General features: G+C 23.6%; 1 protein-coding gene across 1 annotated transcript; it reads left to right on the top strand.

Moving 5' to 3' along the window:
• Nucleotides 1-53: 53 nt before the first annotated feature.
• On the top strand, nucleotides 54-15,016 carry LOC122510883 (SWI/SNF-related matrix-associated actin-dependent regulator of chromatin subfamily A containing DEAD/H box 1 homolog). The gene is made up of 12 exons (XM_043625826.1): nucleotides 54-428; nucleotides 770-963; nucleotides 3,294-3,487; nucleotides 3,689-3,917; nucleotides 3,997-4,330; nucleotides 4,407-4,681; nucleotides 4,784-4,921; nucleotides 7,226-7,549; nucleotides 9,229-9,530; nucleotides 9,758-9,970; nucleotides 10,057-10,163; nucleotides 14,113-15,016. Exons 1-12 carry the CDS (start codon nucleotides 323-325, stop codon nucleotides 14,271-14,273), a joined length of 2,577 nt encoding a protein of 858 aa, XP_043481761.1. The 5' UTR covers nucleotides 54-322; the 3' UTR covers nucleotides 14,274-15,016.
• The last annotated feature ends 1,862 nt before the right edge of the window (nucleotides 15,017-16,878 follow it).

The raw sequence follows: 16,878 nt of genomic DNA, 5'->3' as shown, positions 1-16,878 counted from the left end.
GGGGTTCGGGGATTTAAAAAAAACCCTAACCTCGCGCATCTTCCGCCAGGCAGAGCTAAAACCTTTTCCTTTTTCTCAGAAAGAAAGACGCGATTTTCCTATTACAATTTTTTCCCTTGTTGGGTATAGAAATTTTTTTTTACCGTCAATTATTTATTTATTATTTATAGAAAAGTTTAGAATTCTAGAAAAATTGGATAAATTTTTGATTGCGTCAAAATATTCTGCCAAGTGAATTTATAAGGTTATCTAGCGTTACATTTTCAATTTATAAAGATGCATTTTTTTCTATATTCATGCATTTTGTATTTGATTTGATGCAATGTCTGATATAAATTCAGAAGTGCACATCAAAAATAAAACGACCAGCCTTCTCACAGATTTACGAAGATTCAGATTTAAGAAGATAGTGAAGAAAATGAACACGTGTAAGTTAATTTTGTTATAATTTTCTTTGTTAAATTGCAGGGAGGAAAAGGTTTGTTTTCACTACATGTCAGTTTAACTGTTATTTTTATTCATGGAAAATCCTAGAACATTTTTACCTTTACTTTGATAATTATTAACAGAAAAGGTTAGGTAAAAAATTAAAAACTGATTCAACACTTTTTAAAACTCATTTTGAGAATAATTTTGAAAATAATTATTAAAAGCCATTTATTCGATTCGTTATAATTTTTTCTAAAGTGAGTTGAATCAGTTTTAATGAGTTTCTGTAAATTTGAAGTTTCAATAATTTTAATCATGTTCTATTCTTTTGTAATTACAGCCGACGAAGATAGTAATATGAGTCCCGAAATAACAGTTCGGCGAAAAGCGGTGAATCGTATCGAGGATAGCGACAGTGATGTTGGCAGTTCAACAAAACTTGCCAACTCAGATTCTGATCGAAGTTCTGAATCTAATGACAAACAAGAGAAAATTAAGTACCTGATAAAACTGTTTCCGAAAAAAGATTCCGAGGTACGTTACAAAATTGTGCATTATCTTTTATTCAAGTATTGCCAACCGGGGTTATTTTGTGTACCAGCCATTTTTTGACAAAACGATTTATTAAAATTCGGAATTAAAAGAAAATAGTAAGTCAACTATTGATATATGTTGTGGACATCCTTCTAAATGTGTCCTATGAATTGACCGATGAAAAAAAATTTTTTGTCTGAGTTGTAGTTATTAAAAAAAATCGAAGTTCGTCTTTTTATAATGTTGAGTAAAGAATTTTTTTTATCGTTTCTGCTTTATTAAATCATTTTTGTAGATATTCCAGAATAAATAAAAAAAAGTACATGCTTCATACTTATCTACCAAAACCTACTATTTACTACTTTTTTTTTAGATTTGTGACAATTATTTAATAAATTATTATATATTTTTGTATTGAAATAATTGAATTCTTATAGAATATTTCTAATTATTTTCAAAAAAAATTTTTTAATTCTTGGCAAGATTTCAATTATTTTTATAAATAGCAAAGTTCTTTTCAATTAAATAATTGAATTCTCGTAGAATTTTTTAATAAATATTGATTTTAAAACGAATTTTAGTTAAAATTTTAGATAATAATTGAATATTAAAAGCATTATAGCGTGAATTTTTAGAAATACATAATTGAATTTTGAAAAGGTTTCATATTGAAATCTTTGAAAATCTGAATTTTTCATATTTTTTAACTATCAATTCTGTAAAATTAATTTTTTCAAAAAAGTTTAATTGAATAGAATTTCAATTTGAAAATTCTAAAAGAACTTTTTCAAAAATTATTAAAAATAATTATTTTTGAGAAGAATTATAGTTAAAAATTCTAGAAAATAATAAATGAATTCAAATGATAAAAATAATGTTGAAGAAGTTACTGCAACAATATATGGGGCATTCCAGGCCAAATCGGAAATTATTTTGCTTTTGCATCTCAAATTTTTTTTAAACATTTTTTTTCTTGTAGTACTCTTTGAAATGAGCTACCTTGATTTTTTTCAAATTTTTTCATAAAGCGGTTCAGGAGATACAGATTTTTGAAAAATGACGTTTTTTACGTAAATTTGTGTTTTAAATGCTTATAACTCGGTCAAAAATTGATCAAATTGGACGTTATTATAATGAAAAGTTTTATTTTCACGCGTAGTTTTTAATAAAAATATTTTTAAAAAAATTTTAAATAATTTACGATAAGATTTAAAAATTTTTTAAATAAAATTTCATTTTTAGCAATGTATGTATCAATCAATTTTTTTCAAAATTTTTTGTAAGAAACTAGCACTAAATTAACAATTTTTAAGCCTTGTCCGATCGTGGGCAAACGATGGGATCTATTTATTTAAAATTTTTTAATTTTTATATACCTACATAGTGATTTGGTCGTTTGACCAAATCACAATTTTACACAGAAAGAAGGTTAAGTTTGGAGAGACTCAGTCTGAAAACACATTTGCTGTAAAAAATTTGTGTGATTTTATCAAATGGCAAGTTAGTTATTGGCCATCACTGCGTATATAAAAATTAAAAATTTTTAAATAAATAGAAATAAATAAAATGAAATTTTATTTAAAAAATTTTTAAATCTTATCGTAAATTATTGTAAATTTTTTTAAAAATATTTTTATTAAAAACTACGCGTGAAAACAAAACTTTTCATTATAATAACGTCCAATTTGATCAATTTTTGACCGAGTTATAAGCATTTAAAACAAAAATTTACGTAAAAAAACGTCATTTTTCAAAAATCTGTATCTCCTGAACCACTTTATGAAAAAATTTGAAAAAAATCAAGGTAGCCCATTTCAAAGAGTACTAAAAGAAAAAAAATGTTTAAAAAAAATTTGAGATGCAAAAGCAAAATAATTTCCGATTTGGCCTGGAATGCCCCATATAAAGTATATATTGTATTGGAATTTATAGAATTAATTACATATTAAAGTTGAAAGATTCACTTTTTTAATAAATTTTTTTTTTATTTAGAATCATATTACTGTATAATAAAATTATAATCTTTAGACGAATGAATTTAAATTTATAAATGTTAGATTTTATAGAAAATTATCTAAAAATTAAATATACTTGTCGTTCTCGTTAATGCTTCCTCCACGAGGAAGCAAATTTTTTTGCTGATCGTAAAGAGGAAGCAAAATGTTCATGTAATGAACATCTGGATTCCCGCAACTTGTTTTAGTATCTAATCATTTTTAGAGTGAATCAGAATACATCAGAATCAATCAGAGAAAAGTCAGGGAAAAAGAAAATTAATTTTTTGTGGCAACTCTGTTGTAGTTATTCATTGAATTTAAAACAATTTTCAGCAACTCGAGGTAGTATTGGCAAAATGCGACTGGAATCTTGAGGAGGCAGAAGAATCTCTCAATAAACGTAGGAAAAGATCTCACGCTCCCAAAGGTAAGAAACGTAATAAAAAGCGTAGAAAAATGAGGGACGATGAAGAGGATGTTGATGTCGATTCAGATGAAGCCAATTATTCCAGCAAAGTATTCGATAGGTATGATTTAAAAAATGTTTAACAAACTTTAACAAACAGTTGCTATATTTGATAGGAATTTTCATTTGAAAGAATGTGAACGTATCCGAATTTTCCAAGACAATTCGCTAATTGTCTTGGACAATGTCCATGTCTATCAAATGAAAATTTGAAATCAAATCAAACAAAATTTGGAGAAATTTCAATTAAACAACCTTTCAGCGATGATGATTCAGACGTCGAAGTATCAAACCATCTGACAAGTGATAAAAAAGCAGTATTAGACTTTATGCAAATTGCTATGCCGTCCGAATTTTTATTAATGCATCAGTGTACGCAGAAAAAAGTGGACGCAATTATTGCAGCCAGGCCTTTTACCAGTTGGCGAGATATCGTTGGAAAATTTCAAAACAATAAATTTTTAGACACTGAACTCTTAAACTCCGCGCAGGTAGTTAAAACACTTAATTAAATTCTATTCTTAAAAATTGTTGTCAATTTTTGAATTTTCTTTAAAATATCATCATCAGTCGTTGCTGGCAACAAGAAGCGTTGTGGAAAATCTCATGAAGAAATGTTTGCGATTATCAACAACAATGGAGAAGGCAGTTTCTGCAGGTTCAGCGACAATCACTCAGCAGCCAGCGGGAATTCCAGACGATTTAAAATTAGCCCCTTATCAAATGGTGGGATTGAATTGGTTGGCTGTGATGCATGCTCATGGTGTTAATGGAATTCTAGCCGATGAAATGGGTCTCGGTAAGACTATTCAAGTAATTGCTTTTCTCTCCTATCTTAAGGAATCCGGATTCTATGATGAAAACGATGGACCGCATTTGATTGTCGTTCCAAGTTCCACAATGGGTAAGTGAAGACATAAACTTTTTCCAAAAGAAATGAATCCTGAGACAAATAATGTTTATGAATTTTCTCTTTGCAGAGAATTGGTGTAATGAATTGGAGCGATGGTCACCAGACTTGAAAGTTGTTAAGTATTACGGTTCACAGGATGAACGACGGGATATGAGAATGGGATGGCGAAGTGGTGATTTAGACGATGTTGATATTATTTTGACGACTTACAATCTTATAAGCAGTACACCGGAGGAAAGACGATTGTTTCGTGTGATGCCTATTCAATATGTTGTTTTCGATGAAGCGCACATGCTAAAAAATATGGGCACAATTCGCTATGAGAATCTTGTCAAAATTAATGTAGGTATACGAAAAATTTAATTTAAATTCAATTTGAATTCAATTTATATTAAATTTAATATAAAATTGCAAGAAATTTAATTTATTTCCATTTTCTTTCAGGCGAAACATCGAATTCTCCTAACTGGAACTCCATTGCAAAATAATTTACTCGAACTAATTTCACTTTTAATATTCGTCATGCCTACATTGTTCGCTGGAAAGCAAGCAGACTTGAAAAGTTTGTTCTCGAAAAATCCTGTAAGTACTAATTAGTAAGTAATTTTACTATAATTGTGACGCGTTCCCAAGAGAGATACCTAGGAAGCAAACGAATTATAGGTTACGTTTGTCTTAGATTCATCTGGATTGAAATTCCCCGTTTAATTATGTAAATTTGACACCTTTTTTTATTGAATATTTTTTATGTAATGAAGAATTGAACACCAACGATTTACAATAGTATAATTGATTCTATTTCTGTATTTTTACTTCAAAAATTATAAAAATAACCTTTCTTGTCTGCACGTCACAATTACAGATAAATTTTACTACTCCCAGGCGTTGGATATTGACTTTTTCTACTTCTTTCGCCTATTTTCAAAAAATGCGACTTTTTTTTACTTATTTTCAAACATTGAGAATTTTTCGATTTTTTTCCAAATTTTGCAGCAAGATACCACATTTTTAATATAAAATGCAACTTATTTCGATTTTTATTGTGTGAAAAATAACTATTGAAAAATATTCCAAAAATTATTTTTTAATAATTTTTTTAAAATAACTAAATAAATAAATTCAAAATTAAATATAATTCAAAAATTTTTGCATAATTGAAATTTTGTAAAATTTAATTGAAAATAATTGGTTTTTTTTCTAGCATTTTATTACAATTTTTGAAAATCAACTTTTGAAGAACTTTAATTGCAGATTTTGAAAATAATTAAATTCTCAAAAAATGAAAAATTAATTTATGAAAAATCTTTAAGTGTACATTTAAAAATGAAAATTAATGAAAATTAGCTTCTAAAAATTATATTAAAAAATGGAATTCTGCGCATTTTTAACATTAGCATTTTTTATAAATATTTTTAACGTTTTAGAAAACAACATTGTTCAAAATTTTTAGTTAAAATTAATCAAAAAATTAGTTTTTTTTAAATTATATAAAAAATTATCAAATATTTTCAAAAAGTTACATTACAATATTTTTAAAAATCAAATTCTTAAAATTGTTTTATCATAATTTTATAAGATTCAATTCTCTTCGAACAAAGTAAATTAAAATTTTTTTAAATTTACCCTTTTAGACTTATTAAAAAATTCTTCGCAAAGAATTCAATTATTTTCATAAATAAAAACATTCTTCGGAAGAATTTAATTTTTTTTATAAAAAATAAAACTTTTGGAAAAATTCAATTATTTTCAACAAAATTTTAATAAAATTTCGTGGAAGAATTCAATTATTTTCTAAAATTTTAATAAATCCTTCGAAACAATTAAATTATTTTTTAATTTTTAATATGTAACATTTTTTGAAAGAATTCAATTATTTTCTAAAATTTTAATAAATTCTTCGAAACATTAAATTATTTTTTAATTTTTAATAAAATTTTTCAAAAGAATTCAATTATTTTCTAAAATTTTAAAAAATCCTTCAAAATAATATTCAATTATGTAGTAAAATTCATCACAAGATTTAAATTATTTTTTATAAATAATAAAATTCTTCTCAGGAATTCAAAAAATTATCATTCTAATAAAATTGTTTAAAATAGTTTAATTTTCTATGAATAATTTAAATAAAATTTTAATAGTAAAATTATTAATTGCAATTATTAACAAAAAATCGATTATATTCAATAAATTAAAGAAATTTTTTGAAAGAATTCAATTATTGTTAAAAATTCTAGAAAATAATTATTGACTTTTGGAAAAATTGCAGTTGTAATTTTTGGAAATATTTAAATTTCAAAAGGTTTCATATTGAAATGATTTGAAATTTCGATTAAGATAAATAATAATAAGTTTTTAAATATTTACCTAACAAAAATTATTCAAGTTTTGAATAATTAAAAAATTATTATTATTAACAAATTATTTAAGTTTTGAATAATTTAATTTAGAAAATCTAAAAAAAATAAATTTGAAAAATTGTAATTAAAATCTTTTTGAAGATAATTGAATTCTTGAAAAACTTTCGGTAAATTATTAAATGTAATTGATTTAGAAATGAAGTTTAGTTAAAAATTGTAGAAAATAATTAAATTTTGGAGTTGCATGGAAAGACAAATAAGAAATATTGAAATATTTATTTAACAAAATTATCCAATTTTCGAATAATTGAATTTAGAAATTAGTGAAAAATCAGGGAAGTAATAAAATTTTTGTGACAACAAATTAAATAAACGAGTTTTTCGACTTTTTTCTATTTTTAATCGACTAAAGTGACTTTCTTTGTGAATTAAAATCGATCCGAGGCCTGCAATTATAATTCTTATTAATGATTAATTTTAAATTTATTCTGTTCATTATGTTTACGAAGAGAATTTTTTTTTCTTGCAGAAAGTATCGGCAACGAAGGACAGTAAAGACAAGCCGCTCTTTGAATTGGAGCAAGTTAAGAATGCCAAGCAAATAATGAAACCATTTGTATTGCGTCGTCTAAAGTCAGAAGTTTTACGCGATCTTCCGAAAAAGTCTGAAGAAGTCATGAGAGTTCCTATGATTGAGAAGCAAAAGGAAATGTACAGAAATTTATTGAGTGAATTCTCAGATGAGGCGAATAAGCATAATGTAATTAACGGAGTTGGAATGATGATGCAATTGAGAAAACTCGCAAATCATCCACTTTTGTTTAGATCCTATTACACTGAGGATAAACTGAAGGTTTGTTATTAAATGAATTTTACATTTTGCATGTATGACGTTCTGACGCTTCGGTGGAAACGAAACGCGAACCTATTGCGACGAGAAGTTTAAGTTTATGCTCGTTTTATGATGATTTTGATTAACGAGCGTTTTTTATACCAAGTTGAAGTCTACAATGTTGATCAACGAAAAAATTTTTCTAATTAGTATATTATTCAAAGATAACGCAACAATGTTCTCAAAAAAATTTATAAAAAAGGTTGATTTTTATTTTCGCTTTAAGAATGATAATTGTTGTATATTTCTTTAAAGTAATGTTCATAATATTAAAAAAATTCTTTTCGTTGAATCAGGGTTGCCACAAGTCAGGGAAAAGTCAGGGATTTTTATTAAAAGTACTGGAAAAAATTTAATTTTTAGAATTTATAAGAAAATTCTGAATTTTTGTGTCTTTTTTGTTTGAATTTAAATAGAAATTTTAAGATGAACTGATTACAGAAATTCAATTATTTTCAAAAGTAATGAACTTCTTCGCATAAATTCAATTTTGTTGAAAAGTGGTTTAAAATCCTCGTCAAAATTTCAATTATCTTTATAAATAATATAAAATTCTTCTCCTAAATTCAATTATTTTGAAAAATTTTAATAAGATTCTTGGCAAAATTTCAATTATTTTTAATATCTACTAATTTAATAAAATTTTCCAAAAGAATTCTATTATTTAAACAAAATTTTAATAAAAAATAGTTCTAAGAAATTCAATTATTTCGAAAAATTTAAATAAAATTATTTTAAAAGTTGTATTATTTTAAAAAATTTTGACAAAATTCTTTACAAGATTTAGTTAATAAAATTGCAATTATTTTTTATACAATTTTAAATAAAATGATAGAAAATTGCATTTATTTTTACAATATTTTAAAAAAATTTTCGAAAGAATTCAATTGTTATTAAAAATTTTGATAAAATTCTTCATAAAAATTCAATTTTAAGAAACATGGAATTATTGAATAAAATATTTATTTTTGTATTTAAATAATTGAATTCTCGGGAAATTTTCTAATAAAAATTGATTAAAAAATTAATTTCACTTAAAATTTTAAATTATAATTGAATATTAAAAGCATTATAGCGTGAATTTTTAGAAATAATTGAATTTTGAAAAGGGTTAAAATTAAAATCTTTGAAAATTTGAATTTATGGTTACAATATTCTTATGATAAGAAATAATGATTTTATCACTCTGGCATCTTAAATTTATTATAAAACATGACGAAATCGATCACTCCGAGTCGAAGACTTTTATAATAATATTCTCATAAGTTATTGAATTTGAGAATCTTAATTTCTATAGAAAAATAATAATGATGAAATATTTATTTAAAAAAGAAGTTATTGATGTTCTTAAGGGTCAGGGAAAAAGTGAAAATTTTGTCTGGAAATCAGGGAAAAGTCAGGGAAAAACAAAATTAAAATTTTCTGGCAACCCTGGTTGTGGATTTCAACTTCGTTTTTTTTATATTTTGTAAAATTTTACATGTAATAAAAATTTGCGAAATATTATTAGTTTGCATTGAGAGTTAATTTTCTTTAGGTATTTTTACTTTAAAAAATCAAACTTAAATTTCTTGGTCCTTTTCATCATTTAGCGTCATTTTTATTGCTAGAATACAAAAAACATGTTTTTTTTCTTGCAGACAATATCAAAAAGACTTGCCATGGAATCGGGGTACAAGCAGAAAAATCCAGATTATGTTTTCGAGGATTTATTATGGATGTCTGATTATCAGATCAATCAACTCTCTCGAACATTCAAGAGCATTGCAGGATTTGGTCTACCGTTGGACTTCATTCCCGAGTCGGGGAAATTGAAAGCCCTCGATGAACTTTTGCCGAAACTGAAGGAGGAAGGACATCGAATTTTAATTTTTAGCCAATTCACCATGGTTCTGGATATTCTGACAGAGTACTTGACTCTTAGGAATCATAGACATTATAGGTTGGTCCTTGTTTAGAATTTTTTAATATATTCCTAACGCTTCACGATGAAAGAGATTTAATTTTATGTTTATGATCGTTCTACCACGAAAAAGTTTGAAAAGTCATTGAATTATAAGCATTTTTTTAATCATTATAAACTTAGATCTCTTGTCGCTATTAGGTCCCTTTTCCTTTTCCCTTTATTGACAAGAAACAATTTAAATACATACATTTCTTGTTATTTAGATTGGACGGCCAAACTCCAGTAACCGAGAGACAGGAAATGATTGATGAGTTCACTCACGACAAATCGATTTTCATTTTTCTATTATCGACACGAGCTGGAGGTTTAGGAATTAATTTAACAGCAGCGGACACTGTTATTATTCACGACATTGATTTTAATCCGTACAATGATAAACAGGCCGAAGATCGTAGTCATCGAGTCGGACAAACCAAGTAAATTAATTTAAACTCTAAGAAATTGCATTTGTTAAATCTCTGTAGGTGAATTTTATAATATAAAAATTGTAAATATTTTTCAGACCCGTGAGAATAATAAGGCTGCTAAGTGAAGGAACAATAGAAGAAGGAATGTATCAAATAGCACAAGAAAAATTACATTTAGAGCAACAAATCACTGGTAATGAAGGTAAGTCATTTTTTTCACGATTATTATTTAATTTTATTAATTATTATCACCAGCATTCAATTATTGAGAGAATACAGTTGATCGTTCAATAAAAATATATAATTTATATTCTCATTTATTTTCATTATTAACATTTTGTTAAATTCTCGAATTCTTTTCTTAGAAATAAATAAAAGAAAATATATTAATTCAGGGATCATAGTGATTTTTGAATATTAGATTAAGAAAAGAAGATTTTATTTTTCAAAAAACGGATTCAGTTTGAAAAAGGGAATTTTTAAATTAAAGATAAATTATTGTATTCGATAAAATTTATTTTAAAGATTTTTTTTACTTTTTCTTTTAACTTCAGCTTTTTTAAATCAAATTTTTTTTGCTAAACTTTATCTGTTAATTAATTAATATTTTTTTCATCATTTTCCGTAATCCGTAACTTTTTTAAAATTTTGAATCAAAATTTTTATTATAACACTACTTTTGTTTTAAAATTCCATTAATTTTATGATTTATGAAGTAAATTTCAGAAAAAAGTAGTAAAAGTAACCTTAGGACTTGGAAAAATTTCCTTCAAAAATCGTAAAATTTAATATTAAAAATTATTATTTCCAGAATAACTTTTACTATTTTTAAAAACAATTTTTTTAAAATAAAAATTAGAAAAATTTATTTCAAAAATAGTAAAATTTAGTCTAAAAATAAGAATATTTCATAGCTAATTGTAATGTTCGAGGGAAATTTGAATAATTTTTTAATTTTTATAAAAGAAAATTGACATTGAAAACATAGGGTAGAGTGGGGTGAAAAAGCCATGGTGTAAAAAAGCCATTTGAGTTTTATTTAAAAACTATTAAGCCGATTTATCAGCTGTTTAGAATATAAATACTATTAGGTAATACGCAACTTTTGAATCTAGTTTGAATGTTGTACCTAGATTAATATTGTTTTTATTGTAATTTTAATTTTTTGTTGCTTTTTTGAAAACATTTTGGTGAACTTTTCAAACATATTACAATCTGATTAAGTGAGCGAATAATAAAAGTAAATAGTCGAAATCTTCCTTAATTAATAAAAGTAAATGTTTGTACATAAGGAGAAAAGTATACCGAAAACGTATACAATGTTAATTTTTGGAAATTGAACTGAATTAACAATTTATTTTTGCTTTTTTTAATAACTGGTCTTGGGTGTAAAAAAGCCAGGGCAAAAAATCCATTGAATATTTTGTGAAATTCACTTGTTTTCTATTTAAACTAACCTTCTTATTTTACAAAATTTTTCGTGTTTATTTAATAAAATAAATTAAACACGACGAAAAAGTAGTTCAAAGTGCATTAAAAAAATAAACAATGAATAAACGGTTGCAACGAAATATGTTATCTGTGGTGAAACTTAAAGAGAACTTCTAAAAAATGTACGAAAAATTATTGGCAGTGCAAATCGAAAACAGGTAAACTTAATATAATTTTCAATTTTGCTTGCTAAAAACTCTTTCATATTTATTAAAATATTTTTCAAATAAGACTATTTGTCATATAAATAAAGGAAAACTATAAAAATACCTAAATTGATAACATGTTTTGCTAAAATCGTAGGGTGGCTTTTTCACCCCACCAGGTGGTGCAAAAAAGCCACTTGCAGTGCTTTCGTAAAACTCTTATAACTTAGTCCTTTCATGAGATAAAAAATATTTCCGTCAAGAATTTTCAAGCTTAATAACTAAACTTTCAATAACAATTGGAAATTTGAGAAAAAAATTTTAAATACAGATTTTACAGCATCAAAAGTAAAAATGTGGCTTTTTTACCCCTCTCTACCCTATACTTTGAATTTAGTAAAATTTATTCTGAAATTAATACAATTTGTCAAAAATTCCAAACAATTTCCTAGAAGTAAGTTATTTTATATTTTTTACCTTTTATGAAAAAAATTCTAAGTTTAAAAACTCTGAGAAATAACAATAATAATAATAAGAAAGATGTTTAAGTTTCAAAATACTAAATATAAATTTTTCCAAAGTTTGCGAAAAGTAAAAATTTTTTCTTCAAGCATAACTACAAAATTTTTTAACTTACAAAAAAATGACAATTTTTACAAGTTTTTCTTAACTTCTATTATTTAAATAGCAAAGAATGAACAAAATTTGCATGATCTTGATTTTTTAATTATTATTATTAGTTACAACAGGATTTTATATTTTTTTTTAAAAAAGGAAAGAAAATGGCATAATTTCTTTTTCTCAATGACAATTTTTTAATAATATTCAAAGTTTTCATTAAAAACGATGAAAAAAGTTTGATTTTCTATTTTGTACCTCATTTAAAAACTTGACACAACAAAGAAAAAAAAATAAATTAAATCAATAATTATTTTCAATTTGTAAACATTTTTTAGAATTATTAAAAAATACTAAATAACTTTATTCTTATTTTTTATTGAAGTCATTTATTTATTAAAATTATTAAAAATTATTATTATTTATTAATAAATTAATATTTATTTAAAGAGTAATATTGAGACTTTGTTGAAGAATTATGATAAAGAAATAGAAAATATGCAAAAAATACTAAAAATTTTGTAAAACAATGCGATTGTCAGATCAAAATTATGAAACTTTCTTTCAATTGTGTTATAAAACACTTAAAATTTCCAATTATAAAAGTTTTGTAAAAACAATGCGATTGTCAGATCAAAATGATGAAATTTTCTTTCAATTGTGTTATAAAACATTTAAAATTTCCAATTTTATTTCCAATTAAAAAATAGAAAGGATACAAATTTTTTAACTGTTTTTGAAAAAATATATTTGAGATTTTGCTTGGTAATGAAGAAATAGACATTATGCAAATTCTTTTTATTTTTAACGAGATAAAATGAAAGTTTTTGTAAAAAATTGTGAGATGGAGAAATATCAATGATTCAAATTTATTTCTTTTTCAAAAAAAAAAAAATTATGTAAATTATTTTCATGAATTTCTAAAAAAATTTATAATTTCCTTAAAAAATGTGATTAAAAAACAGAAATTACCTACATAAATTCTTTTTCCAAGAGAAACTAAAAATTTGGTATCCAAAAAACTTTTCACTTTTATTTTCAATTAAAAATTGTGATGGAATTTACAAAAATAATTTTCCTTTATTTCTAAACATATCTAAGATTTTGATACAAAATTGTTAAAGAAATAGAAATAATGCAAATTTTTTATTTATTACTAAAAAAAATTGGAAGATTTGATTGAGAAGTATAAATGTTTCAAATTTATTTCTGTTTTTATTCTTTTTTTTAAAAAAACAGAATTTTGTATAAAAATTATAATTATAAAAAATAGGAATTCTGCAAATTTTTTTTTTCATTAATTTCGGAAGAAAATTATAATTGCCTTAAAAATTGTGATTAAAAAACAGAAATTTCAAAAATTCTATTTCCAAGAGAAGCTAAAAATTTGATAACAAAAAAATGATTAACAAACCAAATATTTTTTTCCTTTATTTTGTTAAAATCTTTTAAACTTTTCAGTTTTATTTTCAATTAAAAATTGTGATTTTTATATAAAATCGTAGTGAAGAAATAGAAATTATTCTAATTTTTTATTTATTACTAAAAAAAATGTGGAAGATTTATTTAAAAATTTTTTCTTTATTTCTTTTTCAAAAAAACAAGATTTTGTATAAAAATTATACGTAATTATGAAAAAATTAGAATTCTGTAACTTTTTTTCATTAATTTATAAAGAAAATTATAATTTCATTAAAAATTGTGATTAAAGAACTGAAATTACCCAATTTTTTTTTTCAAAAGAAACTCAAAATTAAAAAAATTAACCAAAAAATACAATTGTCAAATCAACATTATAAAAATAATAAAAATAATAATAAATAATGATAAATTATAATAATAATATCTGATTTTATTATTAAGACTATACAAACTAATTAAATTTATCATTTCCAGAAAACGAGGCTGGTGATAAGAAAGGAGTCCTAAAATTATTGAAAATAACTCTTGGATTAGATATTCACAATAAATCACTGACACTCTCACCCGTGAAGAATTCTCATGATCTGGATGGACTGACAGAAAAGGAAATGGATAATTGTGAATTAGACGATTAGCAAAATTCTCAAGTGCGACGTGTGAGTGATTTTACACGAAATTGTAATTAAAATAATTTTTGACATTTTCATACGTATTTACAAATTAGGATACATAAGTTATACAAGTTTTTCGACCGTTCACTTTTTTTTAAATGTGAATATTGTTATGAATACACACAAATTGTGAATCGTAATTCTTATTTATTTCTCGCGATTAGGTAGGAAATTTATTTAACCCTCGCAGGAACGAAAGGGAATTTTTTTTATACTTGCCTTATTCAAGTTTTGATACTCGTTTTTTTTTTTTTTTTTTGAAGTATAATTTACTGTGATAAATTAGCTGAAAATAAATAGAAAATTTACTAATCTAATGAAAAAAGAACATTGTCTGATGCTGCGAGAATAAATTGGAATAATTTTAAAATTATTTTATTTAACTTTACCTGCTTTTTTAGACAAGGTTTGACGACATTGTGGTGTCTTTTAGTTGTTTTTATTTAAATAGTTGATAATTGTGATGATTGCCGAAAATTACGAGTGAATGTTTGCTCAATTAAACTTTTATAATTTATAAATTGCGCTTTGATATGAAATAATTGTACCTCTGAGGGTTAATAATTCTTCTTGTTTTAGAGAACCACTTATATTTTTATACTATATTGTTGTTTTGCTGGCGACAGTGGAATGTTTATTTACAGCCTATTTATATTAATTCAAACACAGTGAAACACGTAATTTAATAAACAATTTGCTTCAAGAAATTGATGTTTACTTTAATTAATCTAAAACGCAGCAATAGACATAAAACACTATAGATTTTGATTTTAGTTAAAAATTCTTTCTCTATTATTCCTTCAAATATGAACCCGAAACATTTTATTCTTTCAAGATGAGAAGAAATTTCTGAAACCCCTTTTTCTGAATGTTTAAACAATTTTTTCAATAATTATTTATAAAAATTAGGCAAAATTCTGACAAATATTCTTTTCTTTTCAAATGAGAAGAAAATTGCAAAATCACTATTTTCTCCCGGATGCTCTTAATAGGTAACAAGGAAATTATTCAATAACGAGAATAATAATACAGAATATTTCAATATTAATTTTATAGAAATAAAATAAAAAGAAAAGGAATTATCAATAAATAATAGTAAACATCAAGAAAAATAAATATAAAATTAATTATCTAAATCATAACAAATAAGGAACATAAAGTAAGCAATACAGTAATGAGTTAAAGAGAAAAATTATAAATAACTTAACATAAATCAGTAATTCGTCTTTTAAATAAAAATAATAAATAAACCGCAAAATAATAAATGAATATCACTATGAAATCACTATAAATCACTGTAAAAATCAACAGAGAAAAATAAACATCAAATAAATAAATAGTGAATGTCAAATTAAGTCGATTGTAGAAGATAAATCTTATTGCAAACTGCAAAGTTAAATTTAAAACTCTTCTCCGAGTCCTTACAATAAACATTGATTAAAGAGAGAAGAGCAAAAACAAATAAAAGAAAATAAAAACGATAAAAAAAACATTTTAACAGAAAATAAACAGAATGAGTACATGTTATGTTAAATTACAGAATTACTAGTCGTAAAAGATTAACTAATTCATTAATTATATAAGTTTAAAACCAGTTTTTATTGAATATTTTTGATGTAACAAAAACTTGAACATAATTAATTTTTAATAGTTAATTGCAGGGTTGCCACAAAAATTTAATTTTGTTTTTCCCTGATTTCCAGACAAAATTTTGACTTTTTCCCTGACTCTGAAGAATTATCTGATTCACTCTAAAAATTATTAGATACTCAAAAAAATGTTCCATTATACATTTATTTACAAATTATAATTGTAAAATTATTCAAAAACATCAATAAAATATTTTTTAAATACATAAATATTTAATCATTATTATTTTTCTATAGGAATTAAGATTTTCAAAAATTTCAATTTCTAATTTTTGAAAACATAAAATTCTAAATTCATGTTTCAAAATAATTAAAAATGATCGAATCATTAGTTTTTAATAAAAATATTGTTACTGTAAATTCTTCAAAATTATTTTCATCATTTCAATTTAATTATTACTTATTTCCTAGAATTTTTAACTAAAATTCTACTTTAAATTAATTATTTTTTAATATTATAAAAAAGTTTTTTGAGAATTTTCAAATCTATTTGTTTACAATTCAATTTTACGAAATTTGGATTATTCGGAAATTCTTCAATTAAATCTATATACATTAGAAAGAAAAATTTCAAATAATTTAGAAAAAAAATTTAATTAAACTTGTTCAAAAACATTAATTCTACAGAATTGTTAGTAAAAAGTTTGAAAGAATTTAATTTGAAACCTTTTCAAAATTCAATTAGTTCTACAAATTCACGCTATAATACTTTTAATATTCAATTAATATTTAAAATTTTAACTGAAATTTATTTTTAATTCAATTCTTTATTAGAAAATTCTACGAGAATTCTATTATTTAAATAGATACAAAAATAAATAATTTATTGAATAATTGAATATTTCTTAAAATTGAATTCTCGTAAAGAATTTTATAAACAAATTTTTAAATAATTGAATTCTTTCGACGAATTTTAATAA

Source organism: Leptopilina heterotoma, unplaced genomic scaffold (assembly GCF_015476425.1).
Source record: "Leptopilina heterotoma isolate Lh14 unplaced genomic scaffold, ASM1547642v1 Lhet_121, whole genome shotgun sequence".
In the NCBI taxonomy this organism is placed as follows: domain Eukaryota; kingdom Metazoa; phylum Arthropoda; class Insecta; order Hymenoptera; family Figitidae; genus Leptopilina; species Leptopilina heterotoma.
The sequence above is the reverse complement of the archived record's forward strand: the minus strand, read 5'-3'. Positions and strand labels throughout refer to the sequence as shown.

What these genes read in the sequence shown, in the direction of transcription:
- LOC122510883 (XM_043625826.1), top strand. Translation starts at nt 323, where the DNA reads ATGTCTGATATAAATTCAGAAGTGCACATCAAAAATAAAACGACCAGC. An exon ending in AACTCTTAAACTCCGCGCAG is followed by an intron (nt 3,918 to 3,996) that starts GTAGTTAAAACA and finishes TATCATCATCAG; the next exon opens with TCGTTGCTGGCAACAAGAAG. An exon ending in CATCGAGTCGGACAAACCAA is followed by an intron (nt 9,971 to 10,056) that starts GTAAATTAATTT and finishes AATATTTTTCAG; the next exon opens with ACCCGTGAGAATAATAAGGC.